The 20,504-nt window shown below is 40.4% G+C and overlaps 1 protein-coding gene across 7 annotated transcripts in view; it reads right to left on the bottom strand.

The window, feature by feature from the left end:
• PTPRZ1 (protein tyrosine phosphatase receptor type Z1) overlaps positions 1–20,504 on the bottom strand; it is a 195,522-nt gene that overhangs the window by 2,658 nt on the left and 172,360 nt on the right. For 2 of the 7 annotated variants that reach the window (XM_074942315.1, XM_074942318.1), the window contains exons 16-30: positions 20,441–20,461; positions 20,181–20,277; positions 18,818–18,900; positions 17,913–18,047; positions 14,894–15,028; positions 13,638–13,801; positions 12,825–12,908; positions 11,000–11,135; positions 7,872–8,018; positions 6,606–6,699; positions 6,038–6,111; positions 4,654–4,782; positions 3,721–3,867; positions 1,718–1,860; positions 701–836 (exon numbers count right to left, since the gene is read on the bottom strand). In XM_074942315.1, coding sequence (XP_074798416.1) covers positions 701–836; positions 1,718–1,860; positions 3,721–3,867; positions 4,654–4,782; positions 6,038–6,111; positions 6,606–6,699; positions 7,872–8,018; positions 11,000–11,135; positions 12,825–12,908; positions 13,638–13,801; positions 14,894–15,028; positions 17,913–18,047; positions 18,818–18,900; positions 20,181–20,277; positions 20,441–20,461 — 1,725 coding nt within the window. The remainder of the gene's footprint in view (positions 1–700; positions 837–1,717; positions 1,861–3,720; positions 3,868–4,653; positions 4,783–6,037; positions 6,112–6,605; positions 6,700–7,871; positions 8,019–10,999; positions 11,136–12,824; positions 12,909–13,637; positions 13,802–14,893; positions 15,029–17,912; positions 18,048–18,817; positions 18,901–20,180; positions 20,278–20,440; positions 20,462–20,504) is intronic. The other 5 variants (XM_074942317.1, XM_074942321.1, XM_074942320.1 and 2 more) reach the window with 3 other exon arrangements.

Genomic DNA, 20,504 nt, shown 5'->3' with positions numbered 1-20,504 from the left:
GGGTTGGGGATCGAGCCCGCCCCCAGGAATCCTGGGCCCAGCCTTGTTGGGGTTACAAGGACTCTGCCAGACAGGAGAGTGGAAGGGGAGTCCTCAAGGGCAGGGAGGCCACTGGGTAAAGGAAGTGGGAGCGAGGACTCAGATCCTTTCGCTAGCCCACTTCACCAGGGTAGTGGAGAAGCCAGGAAAGTTCCCCACAATAGCAGGACTATTCCCCCTCTTACATCTGCAATGAATTTGTATCTGTTCCTACATGGACTTCACTGGAGATTTCTAATCTAATACTGTTTTACCCTTTCCAAAACCACAGATCAGGGCCTTAGTGGCAGTAGGAGTTCACTTTTACTAAAAATTGATCCTAACCATACCAGAAACATTCAGGTGATCACTCAAGGGTCTACTTGCAATATTTTGGAGTGTGTATGTATTCCTTGGTGAAATCAAACCATAATTTGCAGATTATAGTGCAAGTTTTATCATGGTATAGGAAGTGCTGCACTTTCTGACTGACAATTATTAAATAATATTCTATCAAGTAGGCTTAAGTTCTTCATATGAAACACTTTATTTTGGAAAGCAGTTTTGCTTTAACCAATGAAGAGATTCACACTGAAAAATGTGATTTTGCTGCTCTAACTCTAATTTTGCCAAAGATGAAACATATATTGAAAAAATATACACATCTGGCTTATTTACTTACAATGTCTGTGAAGACTCCTGGCCTCATCAAATTTATCATCTTAGCTACCTGATAAACATCCATGGAACTTTCATTTTCCAGCTGATGCATGAGTGTTGTTAGTGCACAGAAAGTACCTGCTGTCACTCCTCCATGCCTGTTGAAAGTTAAAAACACACAAAAGAAATATTTGTATGAACTGGTCATATTCCCACAGCTGAAGAAGATACAGAAGCCCTCTGAGTGCATGGGGTGACATTCTGTGCTGCACCTCTAGGAGGTGCAGCACATAGGGAGGGTGGCCACTACGATGGCTTTATGCAGCTTTTGCACCCTTCTGATCCTTGGCTGCTTCAAGGCTACCAGTGTAATTTAGACACCCCTGTGGCCTGTTTTAGGGCAGCCTTCATGGACTTCCCTATGGGCAGCAACACAACCAGGAATCTCTGCAGCACTGTCACAACACAGCCCAAAGGCAAGCCCCTTTTGCTCCCACGCCTTTCCTGTGAGACCCCCCTACCCCAGGGCTTGTGAGGGGGTCCTCAGGAGGCAGCTTTGTGGCTGTCACTACAGTGCATGCACTGAGAGAATCCTCCCACAGCTAGAACCAGGGCTGTTTAGTGCTCCTTTATGCTGCTCTAGCACTGTTTCCCATGGTAAAGGGGCCTGAGCAGGGGTGAGGATCTGACCCACAGTGATTTCTAAAGACCAGTGCCTAAACTGTGTATTTACTTCTTGCTATAATAAAAGAATGACACTAAATTATTTAATCTCCATTGGATGGGAACTGGTTCATCTTTCAGATTATTAAAAAACAAAGACCCCAAAAGAGAACATTCTTGATGCTGAGTCAAGTGTTTCCCTTGCTGATGCAGATAAAATAACAGGATTGTTCTGCTGCTTTGATTATTTGCTCTCTCTATATGCTTTAGGCCTAATTTCAGTGGATCAGACTCTTTATGAGAAATTAGCATGAGTGTGGTGGGATAATGGCAATGTATGTAGTATCCAAAGCAAAACAAAAGTTACAATGCTTACTCATCGTGCACTATGATGGGTCCATCTCTGTTGGAACTTTCTTCTTTTATGATACTTATAAGTTCAAATGTTTTACTAATAGGGCTATCAGGATTTGGCCATTTTGGACACTGAAAATGCCTCACTTCAAGTACATAGTCATCCTAAAAGGAAAATGTCATGATTAATAGTTTTGCATAAATCTAACTCTTCAAAGAATAGACTGCTCTTGTATGGTGTCTTGTGGAGAGTTGTATACACGATCAATGCTTAACACACAAAATAATTTCTACAGTTTTCTTTCTTTTCTCCATTACAACAGGAAATTGGAGTTTCTTATGAGGTAACAGATGCTCCACAAATAACCTAGCAAAAATGTGACTTGTTTTTTCAAGACCAATATATCAAGTCTTAAATTAAACCCTAAGAGCTGAGTCTTGCAAGGTATTGACTTCTAGCTCCACCAAAACACTTATGTACAGGCTCAAAATTAACCATGTGAGTAGGGTGAAGTCAATGGATTAGGCGAGGGTGCTTAGTAACTTTCAGGACTAGTCCCTTAAATTTCTGGGGTTAATTTGGTAATACAACCACATTTAACCTAGAATTTCTATGACGTTTCTATGAAAATTAATAGGGCATTTGTATGATTAAAACAACAAGGCATTTTTGGTGTTTCTGCATGTGTAGTTATTGTCTATGTTCTTGATGCTATAGCATTCCATTCATGCAATTACTATTACTTATTATTTGTATTATCATTTATTATAGCATGCAAAGGCCCTAGGGGGAGCAAAGCCTCATTACTTTGCACACACATAGGAACACATGTTCCATCCCCAAAGAGTTTACAATCTGTGTCCTGGATCGACAAAAGTATTGAGGTGCCTAATCCCCAGATTTACACCCCTCTGAGATGAAACTATGCTGAAGTAAATTCCCAGTGTACACTAGCCCTTACTCTGGGCATCTGGAACCTATCTCCTGCCTGAGCCCCAAGGCGATCTACAAACTGGAGGGAGATACATATTCACACACCTATCTTGCCTGCAGGGCCCTGTCTGGTAGGCAAACTCAGAGACTGGCTAGCACAAAACAGCTGGGTGTTGGGGCTCCCTTATATCCTTCAGCCCAGTGGTTAGGGAACTCACCTGGGATGTGGGAGAGCACCAGATCAAGACCTGAGGAGAAGGGATTTGAAGAGTGATTAAGTACCTATTAGGTGAGTGACCTGGTCACTGCTCTGTGGATTATTCTAATGTGGGTCTCCCTCAATCTCTCCGACTGAAGTTGTTCCATTTAAACAATTGTATAATGAAACTTTAATTGGGCCAGAGAAAAAGTGAGAATCACTATGTAGTCTACTGATTAGCACACTCTCGTGAGAGGTGGCAGATCCGTGTTCAACACCCTTCTTCTCAGAGTGGGGACTTGAACCAGGGGGTCTTTTGCATCCTGGATGAGTACCCCAACCATTGGGCTAAACATTATAAGGGAAGCCTAGCTTATGCTCCGCTCCCCCTGGCTGTTTTGTGTGGAGCTAGGCAGCCTCTGAGCATGCTTACCAGCTCGGATCTGCAAGGCAAGATAGGTGTTTGCCTGCCTATTTCCCACCAGAGACAGGTGCCTCCCGTCTCCCCAGACTTCAGCATCTTCATGAGAGGGATGAGATTTAGGATACACTTCTCTCATCAACATCTTCCATTGGCTAATTTAGGCCTTTCCCCACCTAGTGTGCTGGCTTTTGGGGATCACGTTCTAAGCTGCCTACCTCTCCCCGTTTGTTGTATAGGGCACCTATGTGCCTAATTAAGGCTTTGTGGATCACAGTCTATTCCAGTGTTTTCTAATCACCTAAAAGTTAGGTGTTGTGAAGCACAGGGGTGCAATGCAATAGTCCCTCTGTGAATCCTGGCCTGTGTTTAAAGGACCTCGCATATTCTTTTTTTTTTTTTTACGTTAAAACCTTTAAAATATAACTAACACATCAAATCCCCACAAGTGTACCACTTTAATGATGTTACCTGTGTAGCTTCTAGAATAAAGTCTTGGATTATAAGCTTTTCCTCACTAGACAGACACTTGTGTTCTTCAGCAATCATAGTAACTTTAAAGCTCTCACAATTTATAGGCTCGTCTTTGTTTGGCCAGTAAACAAATTCATCCTCAGCCTAAAAAAAAGCCACAAAGTTAAGTAATTTTCTTTCCAGTTCTCAAAATAAAACAATCCAATGTAGCTGCTTTGGTAGAGAAATAATGCAAAATGTATATAAGTGACAGTCTTAAAGTTCAATTCATGAATTTAAATTTGACAGGATTAAAAATGTCTTTTCTTGCCTGTATATTAGGCACAATTTACAGTTCTCAGAAGTTGCCCTGATCACGAAAGCTAAGTTAAAAGTCTTTCCCATTTATGAAAAGAATAACCTTTATAAAATGTTTGCAGAGAAAGCGAGACTGTAGATTTTCGTGTTCACAGCTATTTCTCAGATCACAGAAGTTTCTCTCAAGCATTTGCATGACTATCCTCCAAAATGCATACTCATACACTGTCCCCGTCCCATTCCTCAGGTCTTACCCAAAACATAAAAATAAAAACCCTGAGATGTTTCTATAGCATATGCCACTAGTCATTGAAGAGTGCATTAGCTCATTCTTAAAGTATACATACAGCTCCAACACTTGAGCGTCTTTTTCAGTTTTTACTCAGATAAACTACTATTGTCTTCAGTTGGAGTTTGCCTGAATAAAGCCTCAAGAATTGGTCCACAGTGAATAACACAAGCTGATTTCCCATATGTTTCAGATCAGTACTATCATATTCTTTTAAAAACTGTGTTTGGTAGAGCCTCAGACTTCATATCCAAGTTTTGTGTTGATCCGTTTGGTGTTTTTAAATTAGGATACTATTATAGCCTACATTGGATCAAATCACAACAATTAGCCATCAATCTTACCATGTTCTGACTATCAGGAAGCATGACTATTAGCTGAGCATTATGGTCCCATATCATTCTCCAAAAATCCTTGATGGTATGTAACAGGGGATGCTGGGTAATAATGAATTCGTTACTTTGATAATAACCCTGCAAAACAAAAACATCAGTCTGAGAATTGATGTTCAACAATATATATATTTAAAGGAAGCTTTTACTATACAAAGACAGAAGTCTGAAAAACAGAGCTAGGCGGGCTGTATTTCATGAGACTCCCAGGAATAGAAATGAATGTATGTCAAATAGAAAAGGAGAAAACCAATAAAAAACAAAAAATAAAGTTCATGCTTCTCTCCCTCCCCCCCAAAATGTACTGCAATCAACAGAGGGTTAACTGTGAACTGCCAACTCAAAATAAAAATGCATATTAGCCCAGACATATGTACTGATTGCTCTGCCCTAGCTAGGCTTCTGGAGGGACTGGGGGTATGCAGCAAAAGAATAAATTCAGTTTCCTAAAATAATTATTCTCTCTCTCTGTGAAATCCTCTAGCACTTCCCTGCTTTATGAAAGAAAGCCCAGACATACCTGCCAAATGTCACTCATCAAGAGTGACACTCTCACTTATGCCTGGTAAAATGTCGTGCATAAGCAGGTCTGCAGGCAATGAGCAAGGTTTCCCATCAAGTCCTCCTACCAGCTGGCAGAGGCCACTCCTAGGGCTTTTGAATACATAGCCAAGGCTTTCTCCTCCTCTCTCTGCCCCACTCTCTGTACTCAGTGCAGCACAGTGAGGCAGGATAAGGGGTGGAATAGATGGCCAGCACAGCGGACTCCTGGCCCTGAACACATTCCACTCTCCAGAGAGGGCCGTGGTGTGAGGCAGACAACAGCGAAGGGATTACAAAGGAATCGAATGGAAAAAATGATGCAGGGGGTAAAGCAGAAGGCGGGAAGCGACACTTTATGGCTCCTGCACACAGCCACTAAAACATTCATAGACTGGTCCCTGCACATGATCAGGGAGGAAGCAAGGCTATGGCTCCCCTCACCCAACACATGGACACTGTTTTTGCCAGAATGATTCACTGAGGCCTGAAAAAACTTGGTAAAACTTTCATTAACCTTTGAAGCTTGCCCATAATTTGTGCCAAATTGTACTGTTTTTAAAAGTGTTGTGCATTCTTAGTGTATGCTTAGTCAAACTGTAATGTGTTTGAGTGGACTTAAAAACAATTCCAGTGCAGCATCCACCATGGAAGAATGGCACGTGTGAAAAATGAAAGAGAAAGCAGAGAATCCCTTCAAAATAAAGACTGTACCACTAACATGCAGATATGTCAACTCTAAAAATATATCTAGCAGTATAGAGTATTTTGCAGCAGACCAGACAATTTGACTTACCATAATATAGGAAGCATTGATGTAGTCTGTACCTTCACCAGATAGTGATGAGATACCCACTCTAGATCTTTCCACTGTAAAAGAAAGTTGTGAACTAGTCTATATGTTGTAAAGATCCATCAAACAGGACAAAACATCACCCAGCTCTCTACCTTCTTCTCCTAACAGTGGCGACTTAGGGCAGGTCTGAACTACCACTTGTGTTGATATAACGTACATCATTCAGGGGTGTGAAAAAAGACACCCCCGAGTGACGCAAGTTACAGCAACCTAAGCGCTGTGCACACGGGCGCTGTAGTAGCAGGAGACGCTCTCCTGCCAACATAACTTCTGCCTCTCGCGGAGGTGGAGTAATTGTGCTGACAGGAGAGCGCTCTCCTGTCGGCATACAGCCTCTTCACCATATGCACTACAGCGGCGCAGCTGCATCAGTGCAGATGGGTCAATGTAGCGCTTCGAGTGTAGACTAGACCTGAGTGTGACACATTCCTTCGCTAACATTACGTTACAGGGATCATGTACCCTCTGCCCCACTGCCAGCGAAAGCAACTGATTTGAACAAGCCTACCAGGAATGATTGATGATGTTCTGTTCTTTTCTCTGTTACACTGTTTCAGTGCAGTAGAATAATCACACTGCTGTATATTAGATTGGCTCAGTAGCTGAAACAATAAGGAGAAAGAATCCTATTACGGTACAATCAAGAAAAGAGAGATGAACTGTAGAGTTAGTTGTATTAAAATCAGCTTACAGTTATGTCTTAATTAGATCAAGTCATTCACATTTTTAATATTAATGCTTTAATAATTTTGGCTTTCAAGGGAAAGGAAGCGTGAGGGAAACATCCACTCTCTGATATTATTTGGTTTGTTAGAATTTGGCCTTCAACGTTTCCTCCCATTTACACTTGGGATCCGGCCTGTCATGTACTTGCAGCCATGCGGCACTGTTAGGGGATTCCCTTCTGAGCTCACCAACTCTTAATTTCTCTGAAAGGGTTATTGTTGAGCAATCTGAGGTTCTGCTTTCTCCCAGGGAGTGACTATGCAGCATTACAATCTCGTCCTACCCAGGAGCGTGGGACAAACTGTGAAGTTCTGTTAATAAGCCTGGTTTATTCCTATTCAGTCATTAATTATATCAGAGAAATGCTAGTACTGTGCATGTGTCAGTAACATTTGCTAGTAAATTAGAGCACTAGTTCAGTTGTACCACATAACCCAGCAAGTACAAAGGTGGGATTTGTTTTCCTAAATTAAAATTCATTTGGAAAGGTAGATTTCTCACTTAATGGGCCAGGTTCACCCCAACTAACAAACCTGTGTCAGCCACTAGCACTTCAGCTGGATGCCACGAAGGCAGTGACTGTAGCAGGGGTGTGTTGAATCAGTGCATCCCCCATTTTCTCCATGCCATGTCTCCTGCCCAGCCAGGGCTGCATACTTTTGGGGCTGTGCTGGCTGGCTCTGCCTACCCTGCAAAGCAGATTGCAGGCACCTTGTACCACTGCAACGCCTTCCAGGCAGTCGTTCTAGCAGGGACACTTTAGTAAATCTGCCCCAATATCCACCTTTTAGACTGTGTTTCCAGCCCTTGTTTTCCGAAAACATGGCTTGTTTGAGGTAGAGTTCATGATTAGGTCTTTTTACCCAACACGTGCTATGTATTTTTGTGCTACTCTGGATCTAGTGTCAGCAGTTATGAATAGAGAAAACTAAATCAGTGACTTCATCTAGTCTCAGACTTTTCAAGTCCATTGTTTACTTGTGATGGGTCAGAGAATGAAAATGACACTGCCCTGACACTTTTCATTTTGACATCCATGAAAGCTCACCTTGAATTGTTTCTCAAGCTTTGTCTTTCCTGTTGGTCCAGGTATTAAGAGAACATTAACATAGGCATGAATGTGACTGTCAAGAACTTCTGTTTCTTTACTGAGTATGGCTTCAACCAGTGCATCATGAATAAAGACGTACTGCTCCTAGTAAAATAGCAACAAACATCTTAGGTCTAACAATTGTCAGATTGCTCCCATGAACACCTTCTTTGGTTGAACTGCCACTGTTGGCTCACAGCAACCTTTCTATATGATTATGAATTCTTCCCATCTTACTGCTATGATTTAGTCTGTTGAAATTTTATTTAGTTATATAACTGCAGCGAACTCCAACTCAAGATGTGCCAAAAACTTCTTCAGATGGGGTCTGGGAGCCAGAATTTCCCTGCCGACTATGCCAATGACTCTCCATTAACTGGATACCATTAAAGAAAAAGTCTATCAGCCTTTGCCACACAGCGGTGTGTGAGGTACCACAGATCTTCTGTATAATTAGAGTAGGAATAACAGTGGTAACTGTGATATTTGTTGGCTAATGGTGATCAGTGTAATTAGAGACAATCAGGAAGTCAAGCATCTTTTTAATTGTTTAAATGGAAGTAGTAAAGCCTGGCTTTCCAAAAATATACCATATGTGTACTGTATGGGCTCCTGAAGGGGGAGGCCTCTTAGATGTGACCACAACAGACTGTGTCCCTTTATACTGAAATGTAATATTAAAACCCAAAAGCCCAATAAAATCACACTGTGACCAAATGCACCCCTGTAGCCATGCCCTAGACAGCATTAGAATAACCTTTGTACAAAGTATGAATGCAGCTGTCCTGAACACAGAACCCCCAGAGTTACTGGCAGGTCCTCTGTTGAATTTTGTGAGGTCTGACCTGATGGAGGTAGATATGGAATTCACAGCCCTATCTTTTTAACAGAAAGTTCAGGCTATTAACTGATCATTTTCCATTAGTCTGGTTACACAAAATAAAAGGCTCCAATTCTAAACTGCTCCAATAGAGTCTCATTCTCCGAGAATATGATATGGAAATTGTGCATATAAAGGGAAAAGAGAACATGGTGGCAGATGACCTGTCCAGGAAAGAGGGCTTTGATTTCCTGCCTCTGGGTCGGCAATGGCTAACCCTCTTGCAGCTTTATAAGGGGGGAGTTGTGATTGAATTCACCCCTGTATTCACACCCCACTATTGTAATAATCTTTGTGCTAAATATGTCTTGTGAGGTATCATCTGAAAACTAATAACTCACTGGTCAATAATATCATGATGAAATGTGTATAGCAACATTATATGTAAAGTTGTGAATTCCATCTGAATGATGTTGGTAGTACAGGTTCAAATCCACGTAGCCCCAATGAGGCAGGAATGGTCAAGCAGATCTTAAACAAAGGAATGTGTGTTTACCTCAATTTATATGTAAGTTGTAAACAGGATCCTCAGACAGGGAGAGGGTGGAAGACAGGAGACAAGGAAAATGTACATTTCAGCAAATAGAGGTGAGAAGAAACAATGTGCAACTTCTTTTACCACCATACACCATGTCTCCTTCTTTATTGTTTGAAAGAACTTTAACTAAGGATAACCTTCAAGAAAATGCATTTTGAAGGGTGACTGATCTATAAAAGTGAGGGCAAAAACACCTCAAGTTAGCTCTCCCTATCAATCTCTCTCTTTTTCATTTAAGAGCACAAAAGAAACAACCTTTGGACTTTAGGAGCAGAACCTGACCTGAAACTTGGTCAGCAATGTTGCTGGAAACCTGTGGTAAGAATTTCACCTTGAGACAACTCTAGTTTGTTAAGTTTAGTACTAGGAAGCATTTATCTTTATTTCTTTTTCTGACTTAATGCCTCATATTTGTACTCAGTTTAAATCTTTTTGTACTTAAATAAACTTGTTGTATTCTTTAATCAAAACTAGTCCAGTGTTGTGAACTCTGTTGGTAACTCCATTTGGTATAGCAGACTGTTGTACGTTGACCCCCTCAGAGGGGCAATGGTCCTAATATGTCTGAACTGTCCAGGAGTGGGCTGGACAGTGCAGAACACACATTTCGGGGAGGGGAATTTGGGACTGAAAGGGTATTGGGGTCACTCTGCAAGTAGTAACCAAGGCTGCTGGAAGCCAGAGTGTGGCTGGTGTTTGCTAACAGGCTGCTGGGATCAGTGTTGCTGGCCAAGAATGTGGCTATACACAAACACTCAGGGTATGCCTTGCATGCTGGCAGTCTGTGAATGGACCAGGTCGGAGCTACTGCAGCAAAGCATTGTGAGGCACTCAAGTTTGCAGGGCAGGTGTGACACAGCCCCTCACTAGTCTGAATTACACCCCGAAATGTCATACACATATGCTATGCATGGCTGGTGTTGTATCATATCCCCATCTGTTCTGAGACACCTGCAATTCCTACAGCCACAGGATGAGTTAAGAATGGAATGATAGTCTTGGTCAGAATTTTCCAACCAGCCTCTTACTGAGCTCTAATTCAGCTGTCTTCCTTGCCATCACAATAAGCCGCTCTCCCCCAATTCCTACGGCTATAATGTGTTCCCTCTCTCAAGCATTTTAACACTTGGTCATTTGTGCTACTTTCTTCTCTAGCTAAGGTATTTCTAAGGCATCCATCACCATGGTATCTAACCACCAACAGCATCTGACTCCAGCTCTTGAGATCTGAAATAGACTTTCCTATCCCCTTCTTATTTATACTCATTGTTTCTCTTTGACATAACACCATTCTGCCTATCTTTGTGCATTACGGGTACAATAGCCTTTTTATAAATATCATTTCATGCTTCAATCCCGATTACTGAACTATTGACGAGTCTAGAAATGAGCTCAGACAAAAATGCCTAAAGCTCCCCCAGAAAAGTGCCAATGTTGCCAGCCACAGCTGCAGAGGTCACTCGCCTGCTCATTGCTTGAGGGAGCCAGGAACAAACGTTCAAAGCAAAGGAGGGAAACCAAGCCAGCAGGAAAATCCTGGATGGTGATTGGTCACCATCCTGCCGGTCAGAGCAAATGAGGAGGGGGAACCCAGCGTCTGCGCTGTTGCCAGCTGAGTCACAGAAGCTGGCTTCAGTTTACTTACCATAATGCATATTCTCTTCTTACCTCAGTCTGCACCAAGTAGTTCCTTTGTGTACGTATGTGTTTTAAGAATCCAAATATGTTGACTGTCCCTTCATGCTGAATTTGCTGCAGCATGCTGTCTAATACTATGTATGTGCCTGTTCTTCCAACGCCAGCACTGTAAAACAAACCCAAAAAATGCTCCTGAGTTGGAAGCAGGGTGCAAGAACTCATGTGGGGTGCATTATTGCTCCTTAGATATGAGTTTTTCAATGCAAGCTCTTACATACCTACATTACATATAACATATTCAGTGTAAGGGAGGTGATGAAGAGGAATCTCTCCCCCTTCCTCTCTGTTCATCTTTTATTAAAGGGGAAGACTTATTTCTCATCTCCTTCAACCACTCTCCCTATATCCCAGTTTAAACAAGACTTGTGACTTCCCGTTGGTTTGCAGCTTTCAGGCCTCTAATGCTCCAGGTATCTGAAGCAGGTGCACTTCAGAGCTGTGATGTGCCCAGAATCCTCTCTGCTGATACACGTGACCCTTCAGACAAGAGGCTACATTTACCACACCTTACAAATTCAGACACTGCCTAGGGATCTTTCAAAGGAGATATTGCACTGAGGAAGATCCTAGGAAGTATCAGAACTGATGAAAGTACACTAGCAAATGGAAATCTTACTGCTCTTCAGAAATAGCCCAAAAAGGCAAGCAAAGTGTGAGGCCTTCCTCAATAAACAAGAGGAAGAAAGGGAGCCAACTTACATGGGTTAGTTGATCAATAGTTTATAAAAATCCTATTGATTGTGTACGAAGGTCATTGGTGTTCAAGTATTTTAGGACTCATGATAGTGCCATAGTCTGATGTTAACACCAAATTTTGCCCTAATGCAGCTTACCTGTGCAAATCCCATTCAATTTCGCATGCACATATCAAAGGCAAAATTTGTTGCTTATGCTTAGAACCCTAACCAAAACATTTCATGAGAAACTAAAAAAAAAAAAAAAGAGGTACCTTTGAAGCAATTTATATTTTTATCCCTGGATTATGAAACACAATCCAGTTATTTAACACAGTCTTAGATCCCACAGTGATGTGTGTTGTATAAAAACCTAAATACATAAACAGTTAGTTTAGGTTTCTCATGAATAGTTTGGGTTAGAGTTGTAAAGTCAATATTCTGCTCTTTGCTATATAGTCACAATTCCATTTACGTCAATTAGAATTGTATGCATGTAAAAGTGCAAAATTGGGCACCAACATAGTAATGTATAACTGAATAGGTCAAGGTTAGCAGCACGCTATTAGACCCATTAAAATACAAATACAGATTATCAGGCACCATATACCCTTGTTAGAAATGACAAACATGAAATAACAAAAGCACTGAAATAAGAAAATAATTAAGTAAAATTTCATAAAAATAAGAGTATTTTCACCTCAGTGTAACCTGGAAAGTTAACAAGAGAAGTTAGTCTCATACCATGAGAGTCCTTCTAAACTCCATTACAATCCAGAAACAAACAAACAAGTTTATAAAGTTTATAAAACTATTTGCAGCTTGAACCCTGAAATTTGTATATGACCCAGTGGAGAAGTCTGAATGAAGCCATACAATTTAGTGTTGTTAAAAAATTATTGAGGGCTATCATATTGCTGATCTCTCTGCAACCCCTTGGAGAGTGTTGGTATTTCTGGAAAGCTCCAATTTTGGCCTTCTGAAGAACAATCAGAGGTGGAGATATCAGCATAACAAAGAAAACTTGATCATTTTTTTCCATTACAAAAAATGTTTCAGTAAAATTAGATCATCCCAAAACAAATTATCTTCGACTTGCAGCATTTCTATGGCAACTTTACCTGTTGGCTTCATCAGTCTCAGCTCCAGAAGGACAGAATTCATGAGGAGGTTCTCTTTTCAAATGTTCCATCAAAGATGAGGTACTATAGTGGAAAACCAGAACCTGCTTATATATTTTCCAATAATCTAGTCATTCACTGGTACTGTGAAGTAATCCCAGGTCCTGTAAACCATTTTAAACCAACTTTCCCTGGGTCGCTTCAGTCTCAGTGAGCACTACCACTACATCTGCCTAAAACTTGCAGCATTGTCAGAGCTCAAGTAGTTTCTCTTGAACTCTCCTCTATTACAAACCATTGATAGAGCACAGAGTAATGATACAAACAGCAGAGCTATAGTTCAGCAGGTACTGTATTCAGTCTTCTTTTTTGCATATTCTCCTTTTAGAACTACAGTGCATCCCTGCACCAAAGACCATATGAACTGAAAAAAATTAGAATACATATTTTGGCAGAAGTGAAACAATTACTGCAATACATATATCAGGAAAGTCCTTAGCTACCCAAACTGCAATATATACATGCAAAATAAATTAAAAAGAAAAGCAATTTGCAAAAGAAAAAAATTTCTGTAGCACAGAGCAGCATCACATTGTTTACAGTCACCAGGCGATTCATAATGCTGGCACGGCCAGTTGATTAGTCAGCCTTACAAAAGCTACAACTACTAGATAAAGAATTTAGTGTTCTTTCACGAGTAATTATGAAATATTAATGTGAAATCCTGCCTAGAACACCACTGAAAAAATATTTTTGTGCAAAAAAGCAATGAGATAAAAATCAGAGTGAACTTTACTGCAGTAAAAACCACACCTGCAATGAACCACCACAGGCCCCACAGCATGGCGCTTAGCATATGATGCCTTTCGCACAAATGTGAGGACGGGCAGAGTATATTCTGGAACACCCATATCAGGCCACTGGGTGTAATGGTATTGAGTAACTACACGTCCACTAGACCTTCCTTTCTGGGAACCCTGAAACAGAAAATAGTTATATATGTCAATAGGCCAAGTCAAAGAAAGGCCATCTTCTCACTGTTTCCTTTATATACTTAATATTCTATTTTGGAATTGAATTAACATAGTCACTATTCAGCATAAAGCACACGAGACCCTAAGAATACTGGTAGCGAATCATACAGTTATATGTACTGTAATGGCCAAATTGTGTCTTCCTTATTAGGAACACAAGGGGTCTTTCCACTGACTTTATTGAGTCAATACGCGTGCTGCTTTTGACTTCAGTGGGGCCAGGCTTTGACCTGCCCTCATTAGGGCTACTCCTGATTTACACTGGTCTAAGTGTGTATCAAACTCGTATTTCCACTGGGATGCTCAGACAAGCATACCTCCTCCCTCTCCCCAGAACAGCTCTGCCTTTTAAACTGAATCATCTAGCCCTAGAAATGGAGCAAACTTTGCTGAGCAAAATGATTTAAAATCAGTCTACTTCTTTTTTGTTAGCCTTTTTCATTCTGAGAATTCCCCCTGCTCACTAGTCTAAGTGATGTCCACAGCAACAGACTTATATGACCATAGCCCTTCCCCTGCTGGTGGTATTACTGCTGCACTCAAATTGCTTGCTACAAGGGCAGAACATGTGGCCTCAATAGCAATTTCCCTTAAGTCTAACTGGGCATTAGATTGTGGTTACACAGTTGTGAGGCCATCACCTCCACATTTAGAGAGCACTCAGGTAAAACTCGCTGTGACATCAACGAAAGTTTTGCCTTGGTAAGGACTGCAGGATTCAGTCCTAAGTTTCAGAGTAACAGCCGTGTTAGTCTGTATTCGCAAAAAGAAAAGGAGTACTTGTGGCACCTTAGAGACTAATCAATTTATTTGAGCATAAGCTTTCGTGAGCTACAGCTCACTTCATCGGATGCATCCGATGAAGTGAGCTGTAGCTCACAAAAGCTTATGCTCAAATAAATTGGTTAGTCTCTAAGGTGCCACAAGTACTCCTTTTCTTAGTCCTAAGTTTGTATGAAAACAGTTGACATTATAAGATTCTGAAAATCATAAAACATCCCTGTGTCCAGGACATGCTTTTGGGATATCACCAACCTTTTTGACCTTGGTGTTTCTAATAGTAAAATTCCTCACAGTGTAATAGGCAAGTACGTGAACACTCTTCTGAGTGACCAAAAAGTTTCCATATTCTTCGCTACCATCAGCAGGCCAGTACTGGTCACACTTTCTCTGCCATAAAGAGAGAACACAGTGTCAAACTACAGTGTTAAAATGAACAAATTTAAGGGCACTATAATCTACAGAAGTCAATGGGAACTCCAAGGACACACAGCAAAGGTAGAATTTGTCCCTTACTGTGCATCTGGTTATCTCTTGCTATCCCCTTATCAGAGCAGGTGTTTATTTTGAATCTCAAAGTTGGGCTTTGCATTTCTTTCACTCTCTTCAGAAGCAAGAATATTGTAGAAAAGAATCCTTAAGGACAATTATTGACCAAATAGCCTATTAAGTATTAACTACAAAGAATTCATAATTCCAGATCACCCCATGACATAGAAGAAGCTGCAGAAAAGGAAAGCATATTTGTGGTGCCTCTCCTACAGTTCTTCCCTCAGTTGTGTGGCGATGGCCGTCTCTTGGAGAAATGGAGTCTACAATTACAGGTCAGGACCCTGAGAAGATGCCAGGGGATGATAAATCCCTCTACATGGATTGCAAGGGATCTCCTAGCAGCATCTCCACTCCTGTGTCGTCTCTGCTACTGGCTTCTCCACCATAGCTATACACTAGGGGAAATTAATAGTGGTCTGACCAGTGGTAAATTCACAGCGGTGAACTGTCACTGAATTTGCCAGAGAAGCAGGCTCTGCTCATCTCGTGGTCCTATACATAGCTTCATAGAGTCCAAGACCAGAAGGGACCACTGTGATCATCTAATCTGACTCCTGTATAACTAGGGCCCTATTCAGGAAAACATGTCATGGACCATGAAATCTGGTCTCCCCCCTGTGAAATCTGGCCTTTTGTGTGCTTTTACCCTATACTATACAGATTTTATGGGGGAAGACCAGCGTTTCTCAAATTGGGGGTCCTGACCCAAAAGGGAGTTGCGGGGGGGGGGGTGTCACAGGGTTGTTTTAGAGGGGGTCGTGGTATTGCCACCCTTACTTCTGTCCTACCTGTAGAACTGGTCAGCTGGAGAGCAGCAGCTGTTGGCCAGGCACCCCGCTCTGAAGACAGCGCCCTGCCAGCAGCAGTGCAGAAGGGTGGCAACACCATCCCATGCCACCGTTATTTCTGCATTGCTGCCTTCAGAGATGGGTGTCTGGAGAGTGGTGGCTGCTGACTGATGGCCCGGATCTGCAGGCAGCAGCGCAGAAGTAAGGGTGGCAATACGACTCTGACTTCAGAGCTGGGCTCCCGGCCAACAGCCGCTGCTCTCCAGCTGCCCAACTCTGAAAGCAGCACAGCTGCCAGCAGCCGTGCAGAAATAAGGGTAGAAGTACTGCAACCCTCCCTGCAATCGTTTTGCAACCCCCCCCCCACAACTCCTTTTTGGGTCAGGACCCCTACAATTATAACACCGTGAAATTTCAGATTGAAATAGCTGAAATCATGAGATTTACGATTTAAAAAATTCTATGACAATGAAATTGACCAAAATGGAGTGTGAATTTGGTAGAATCCTGGTATAACACGTCATAGAATTTCCCCAAAATAATTCCAGGAGCATATTTTTTAGAAAAACATCCAACCTGGATTTAAAAATCCACCACAACCTTTGGTAAATTGATCTAATGGTTAACTACTGTCACTGTTAAAAATTTACACCTTATTTCCAGTCTGAATTTGTCTAGTTTCAACTTCCAGCCACTGGATCATTTCATACCTTTTTCTGCTAGATTGAAATGCCCATTATTATATATTTGTTTCCCATGTAGATACTTAGAGGCTGTAATCAAGTCACCCCTTAGCATTCTCTTTGTTAAGATAAATAGATTGAGCTCCTTGAGTCTGTAAGACATGTTTTCTAATCCTTTAATCATTGTCATGGCTCTTCTCTGAACCCTCTCCAATTTATCAACATCCTTCTTGAATTATGGGCACCAGAACTGTACACAGTATTCCAGCAGCAGTCACACCAGTGCCAAATTCAGAGATAAAATAATCTCTCTACTTCTACTCAAGATTTCCCTGTTTATGCATCCCAGGAATGCATTAGCCCTTTTGGCCACAGTATGACTTTGGGAGCTCATGCTCAGCTGATTATCCAACACGACCCCCAATTATTTTTTCAGAGTCACTGGTTCCCAGGATAGAGACACCCATCCTGTAAGTATGGCCTACATTCTTTGTTCCTAGATGTATACATTTACATCTAGCCATATTAAAATACATATTGTTCGTTTGTGCCCAGTTTATCAAATGATCCAGATTGCCCTATGTATGTGCCCTATCCTCTGCATTATTTACCAGTCCCCCAATTTTTGTGTCAGCTGCAAATTTCATCAGTGATGATTTTATGTTTTCTACACCTCACCCTCAGGGTAGCTGTGGGGCCTGGAGAGGGTAGACCTAAATAGTTGTTACAAAATGCCAAAATGTCTGTTAATGTAGTTATTCTTATAATTTTAGGTTATTATAAACTTGCTTTTGCCTTTACTGAATTTTAAGAGATAGTTATAACTACTTTCATACACATAATGCTTGGAGATTATAACAACTCACATACTTTTGTTTTTTGTTGCTTTTATAATTAAATGAAATGTTCAAGTTTATTAAGGAAATCCCTTGGAAATCTCTTCTTTCTGTCAATCAGTGATGGACACTGAGTGTCAAAGATGACGACACCTTGTTAGCCATAAAACCATATTTATTATTTCCAACTGTGTTTACACAGATTCTGAGGTGCAGCATTATGACTTCTATTTGTATTAACGTTCTACATTATTTTCTTTTATACTATGTTTTGAAAGCGGTATATAAAAGTATTATTGTGACTTCTGCTTTGTACAGAATATTTGATAGGAGTCTAATAGCATATTGGAAATGTACGTAGGCTGCATGTGCAGGAATCATTTGGTGTAGATAACATAAAGAAATGGATTCATACCCTTCCTTTCTCAACAAGATTAGTTATCATCACAATGACTTCCACATTATGCTCCCAAATCATTCTCCAGAAATCTTCTGCTGTTGATTTTAATGGCCCTTGAGCAGCAATGTAAGCTTTTGGCTTGTTGTAGCCCTAAATTAAAATATAAGAAATGACACTTGTTAATGTACAGTTTCTATAAAAAAGGCATTTGGGTAGAGTACATGACATTTTATATATGGATACAACAGAAAATCCCACACAACTTCAGGTATTTTTTTATTTGTAACAATTTCATTCACATAAAGCCTGTTGGAACCGGATACAATGTGAATGGAATTATTATGTTAATGTGTAAAATTCCAAAAAAGGGAATAATACCCTGGCAGAACATTGACATACTAATGAGTTGAAAAGATCTGTTATGATATTCATGTAAGAAATAAACCAGTATCATTCACATATAACAGGTTTAAAGAATAGGGTAACTAAAACTGAAAAAATGCTGTCCCCCTGAGACCCTTATCCGAATGGCATACACATCTCATGAGATTATCCCAGATAGAAGAATTAAGTATCTACTACAAATATATAAAAATATAGAAATTCAGAACTGAAATATTCACTCTGTACTGCCATACCACATACTTTATGGTATTAAAAAATCATCAGCTGATCTGAAGCCTCTACAATAACTGAACACAAAAACGTGTGTTCAAGATACAATCTGAGATTTATCTTCATGTTGATGGTTTGTGGATTTAAGTCAGATCCTTAAAGAATCTCCTACTAATGAAGCTTTTTATATTGTTTTGTGCATATATATTTAAGAATTAATCCATTTTTATGAACTCTAGATGCCTCATTGCCTCAGCTGTCTTGGAGATACCTGACCGGATTAATAGATATGTAAATGTACTTACATCAACATAGTTGGCATTGATGTAATCAGTCACTCTTCCATCTTTTTCTGCAAGTTGTGCAAGTTTAACCCTACTATGATCATCTGCAATAAAACACGTCAAAATAACACAGCACTCTAGCAAGCGTGGTTCCTTTTCTTTAGGAAACCTTTTACAGTGAGAGACGTTAATTGGATTTTAGAATATTTATATGGGAAGTACAACAACAATATGCAAGTATTCTGTGCTTAAATATGAATCACATTCAAAATTTCAGCTGGAGAAATGCTAACTAACATCTGGGATTTGGGTTGGGAAATAATCAAACACATGTCTTCTAGAGAAGGGAGAAAGTTGATCACCCTGTGAGATGCACATGTGCAATTCCCTTTGAAGCCAATGGAAGGATGTATGGCTAGATGGTCAGAGAATGTATCCCCTTAGAGACCTATCTATATTGGTTCTCAAAGTGCCACACATCACTATAGTATCTGAGCACCTCTCAGGAAATAACCAAAATCACCTGAGTAGTGCTCCCGTAAAGCTTTGGATAGAAATGGGGAGAATGGGAGAGCAAATAATGCTAACCTTTGTTCTGTGAAGGTGAATCTTCAATAAGGTGAAGTGAACCTCTTTTGTTCTGGGGTGAAATTTACACCTCCCATTGCCAAATCAACTGAATTGGTCCTATTATGTATACAGCTCTGGTGCTACTGCACCTAGAACACCGTATTTAATTCTGAGCGCCTTGTTACCAGAAAAATATTGGTAGACCAGAGACAGTTCAGAAAAATAGCCACAAAAACGGTCAGGAGGCTGAAAGGACTGACATTAAAGAAAGATTAAAAGAGCTAAATATATACACACATTAGCTAAGAATTACTAGCATGATGGAGAGGGGCAAAGCAATTGGAACATGTGTCCCAGCTAATGAACCTGATTTATATTCAGTGACGGGGCACATACAACCTAAAAAACTGATAAATATATATTTCTGTGTGTGCAGCGACTACAGATCCTGGGATTCTGCAGATTGCTAAAGAGGATAAATCATCATTATTCCAGCTCAAAGATGGATTAACTTTGGTAATCAAAACATAGCTTCTTTGGCTTTATAATGGAATTGTAAGGAAGTGTCCAATTTCTTTTTTGTTTTGTCACAGAAGGCCTACACAGGTTTCACTATCAAAAGCTCAGTAGGGCAGCAGAATCTCAGAGAAATAACTTGAAAAGATATGAAAGTCTGTTCTGTTACTCACAGAACACTGCTGAACAAGACCAATAATTTTCAGACCATTGTGATTCCCCCCTCCCCGTGATAATACATAAGTGCACACTTCCCTATGTTGACCTTTAAAATACATAACCAAGCGTGTTCACTTACAAGCAACGATATTTATATATCGATTCTTATTCTTGTTGTCTGGGTGATTAGAGCTGTCTGAAGTAATACCAAGATCTACAGTACAGCTCTGGATTTCCTGAAAAGAAAATAGACACATGCTATTTTAATAAATATTAACTTACATGCAATGTTTTAAAATGTAATAAATCAACATGAAAAACCACAACTGTATACCAAACTATCTTGCAACTAGTTCTCTGCTAAAAAAAAAAAAAAAAAGCAGCGAAATAATTCCTTACCTTGTAAAACTCTTTCAGTGTCTAATGAGGGAATGAATGCAAAAAAAGTAAAGAAATCAAATTC

Source organism: Natator depressus, chromosome 1 (assembly GCF_965152275.1).
Source record: "Natator depressus isolate rNatDep1 chromosome 1, rNatDep2.hap1, whole genome shotgun sequence".
NCBI classification, from domain to species: Eukaryota; Metazoa; Chordata; order Testudines; family Cheloniidae; genus Natator; species Natator depressus.
The sequence above is the reverse complement of the archived record's forward strand: the minus strand, read 5'-3'. Positions and strand labels throughout refer to the sequence as shown.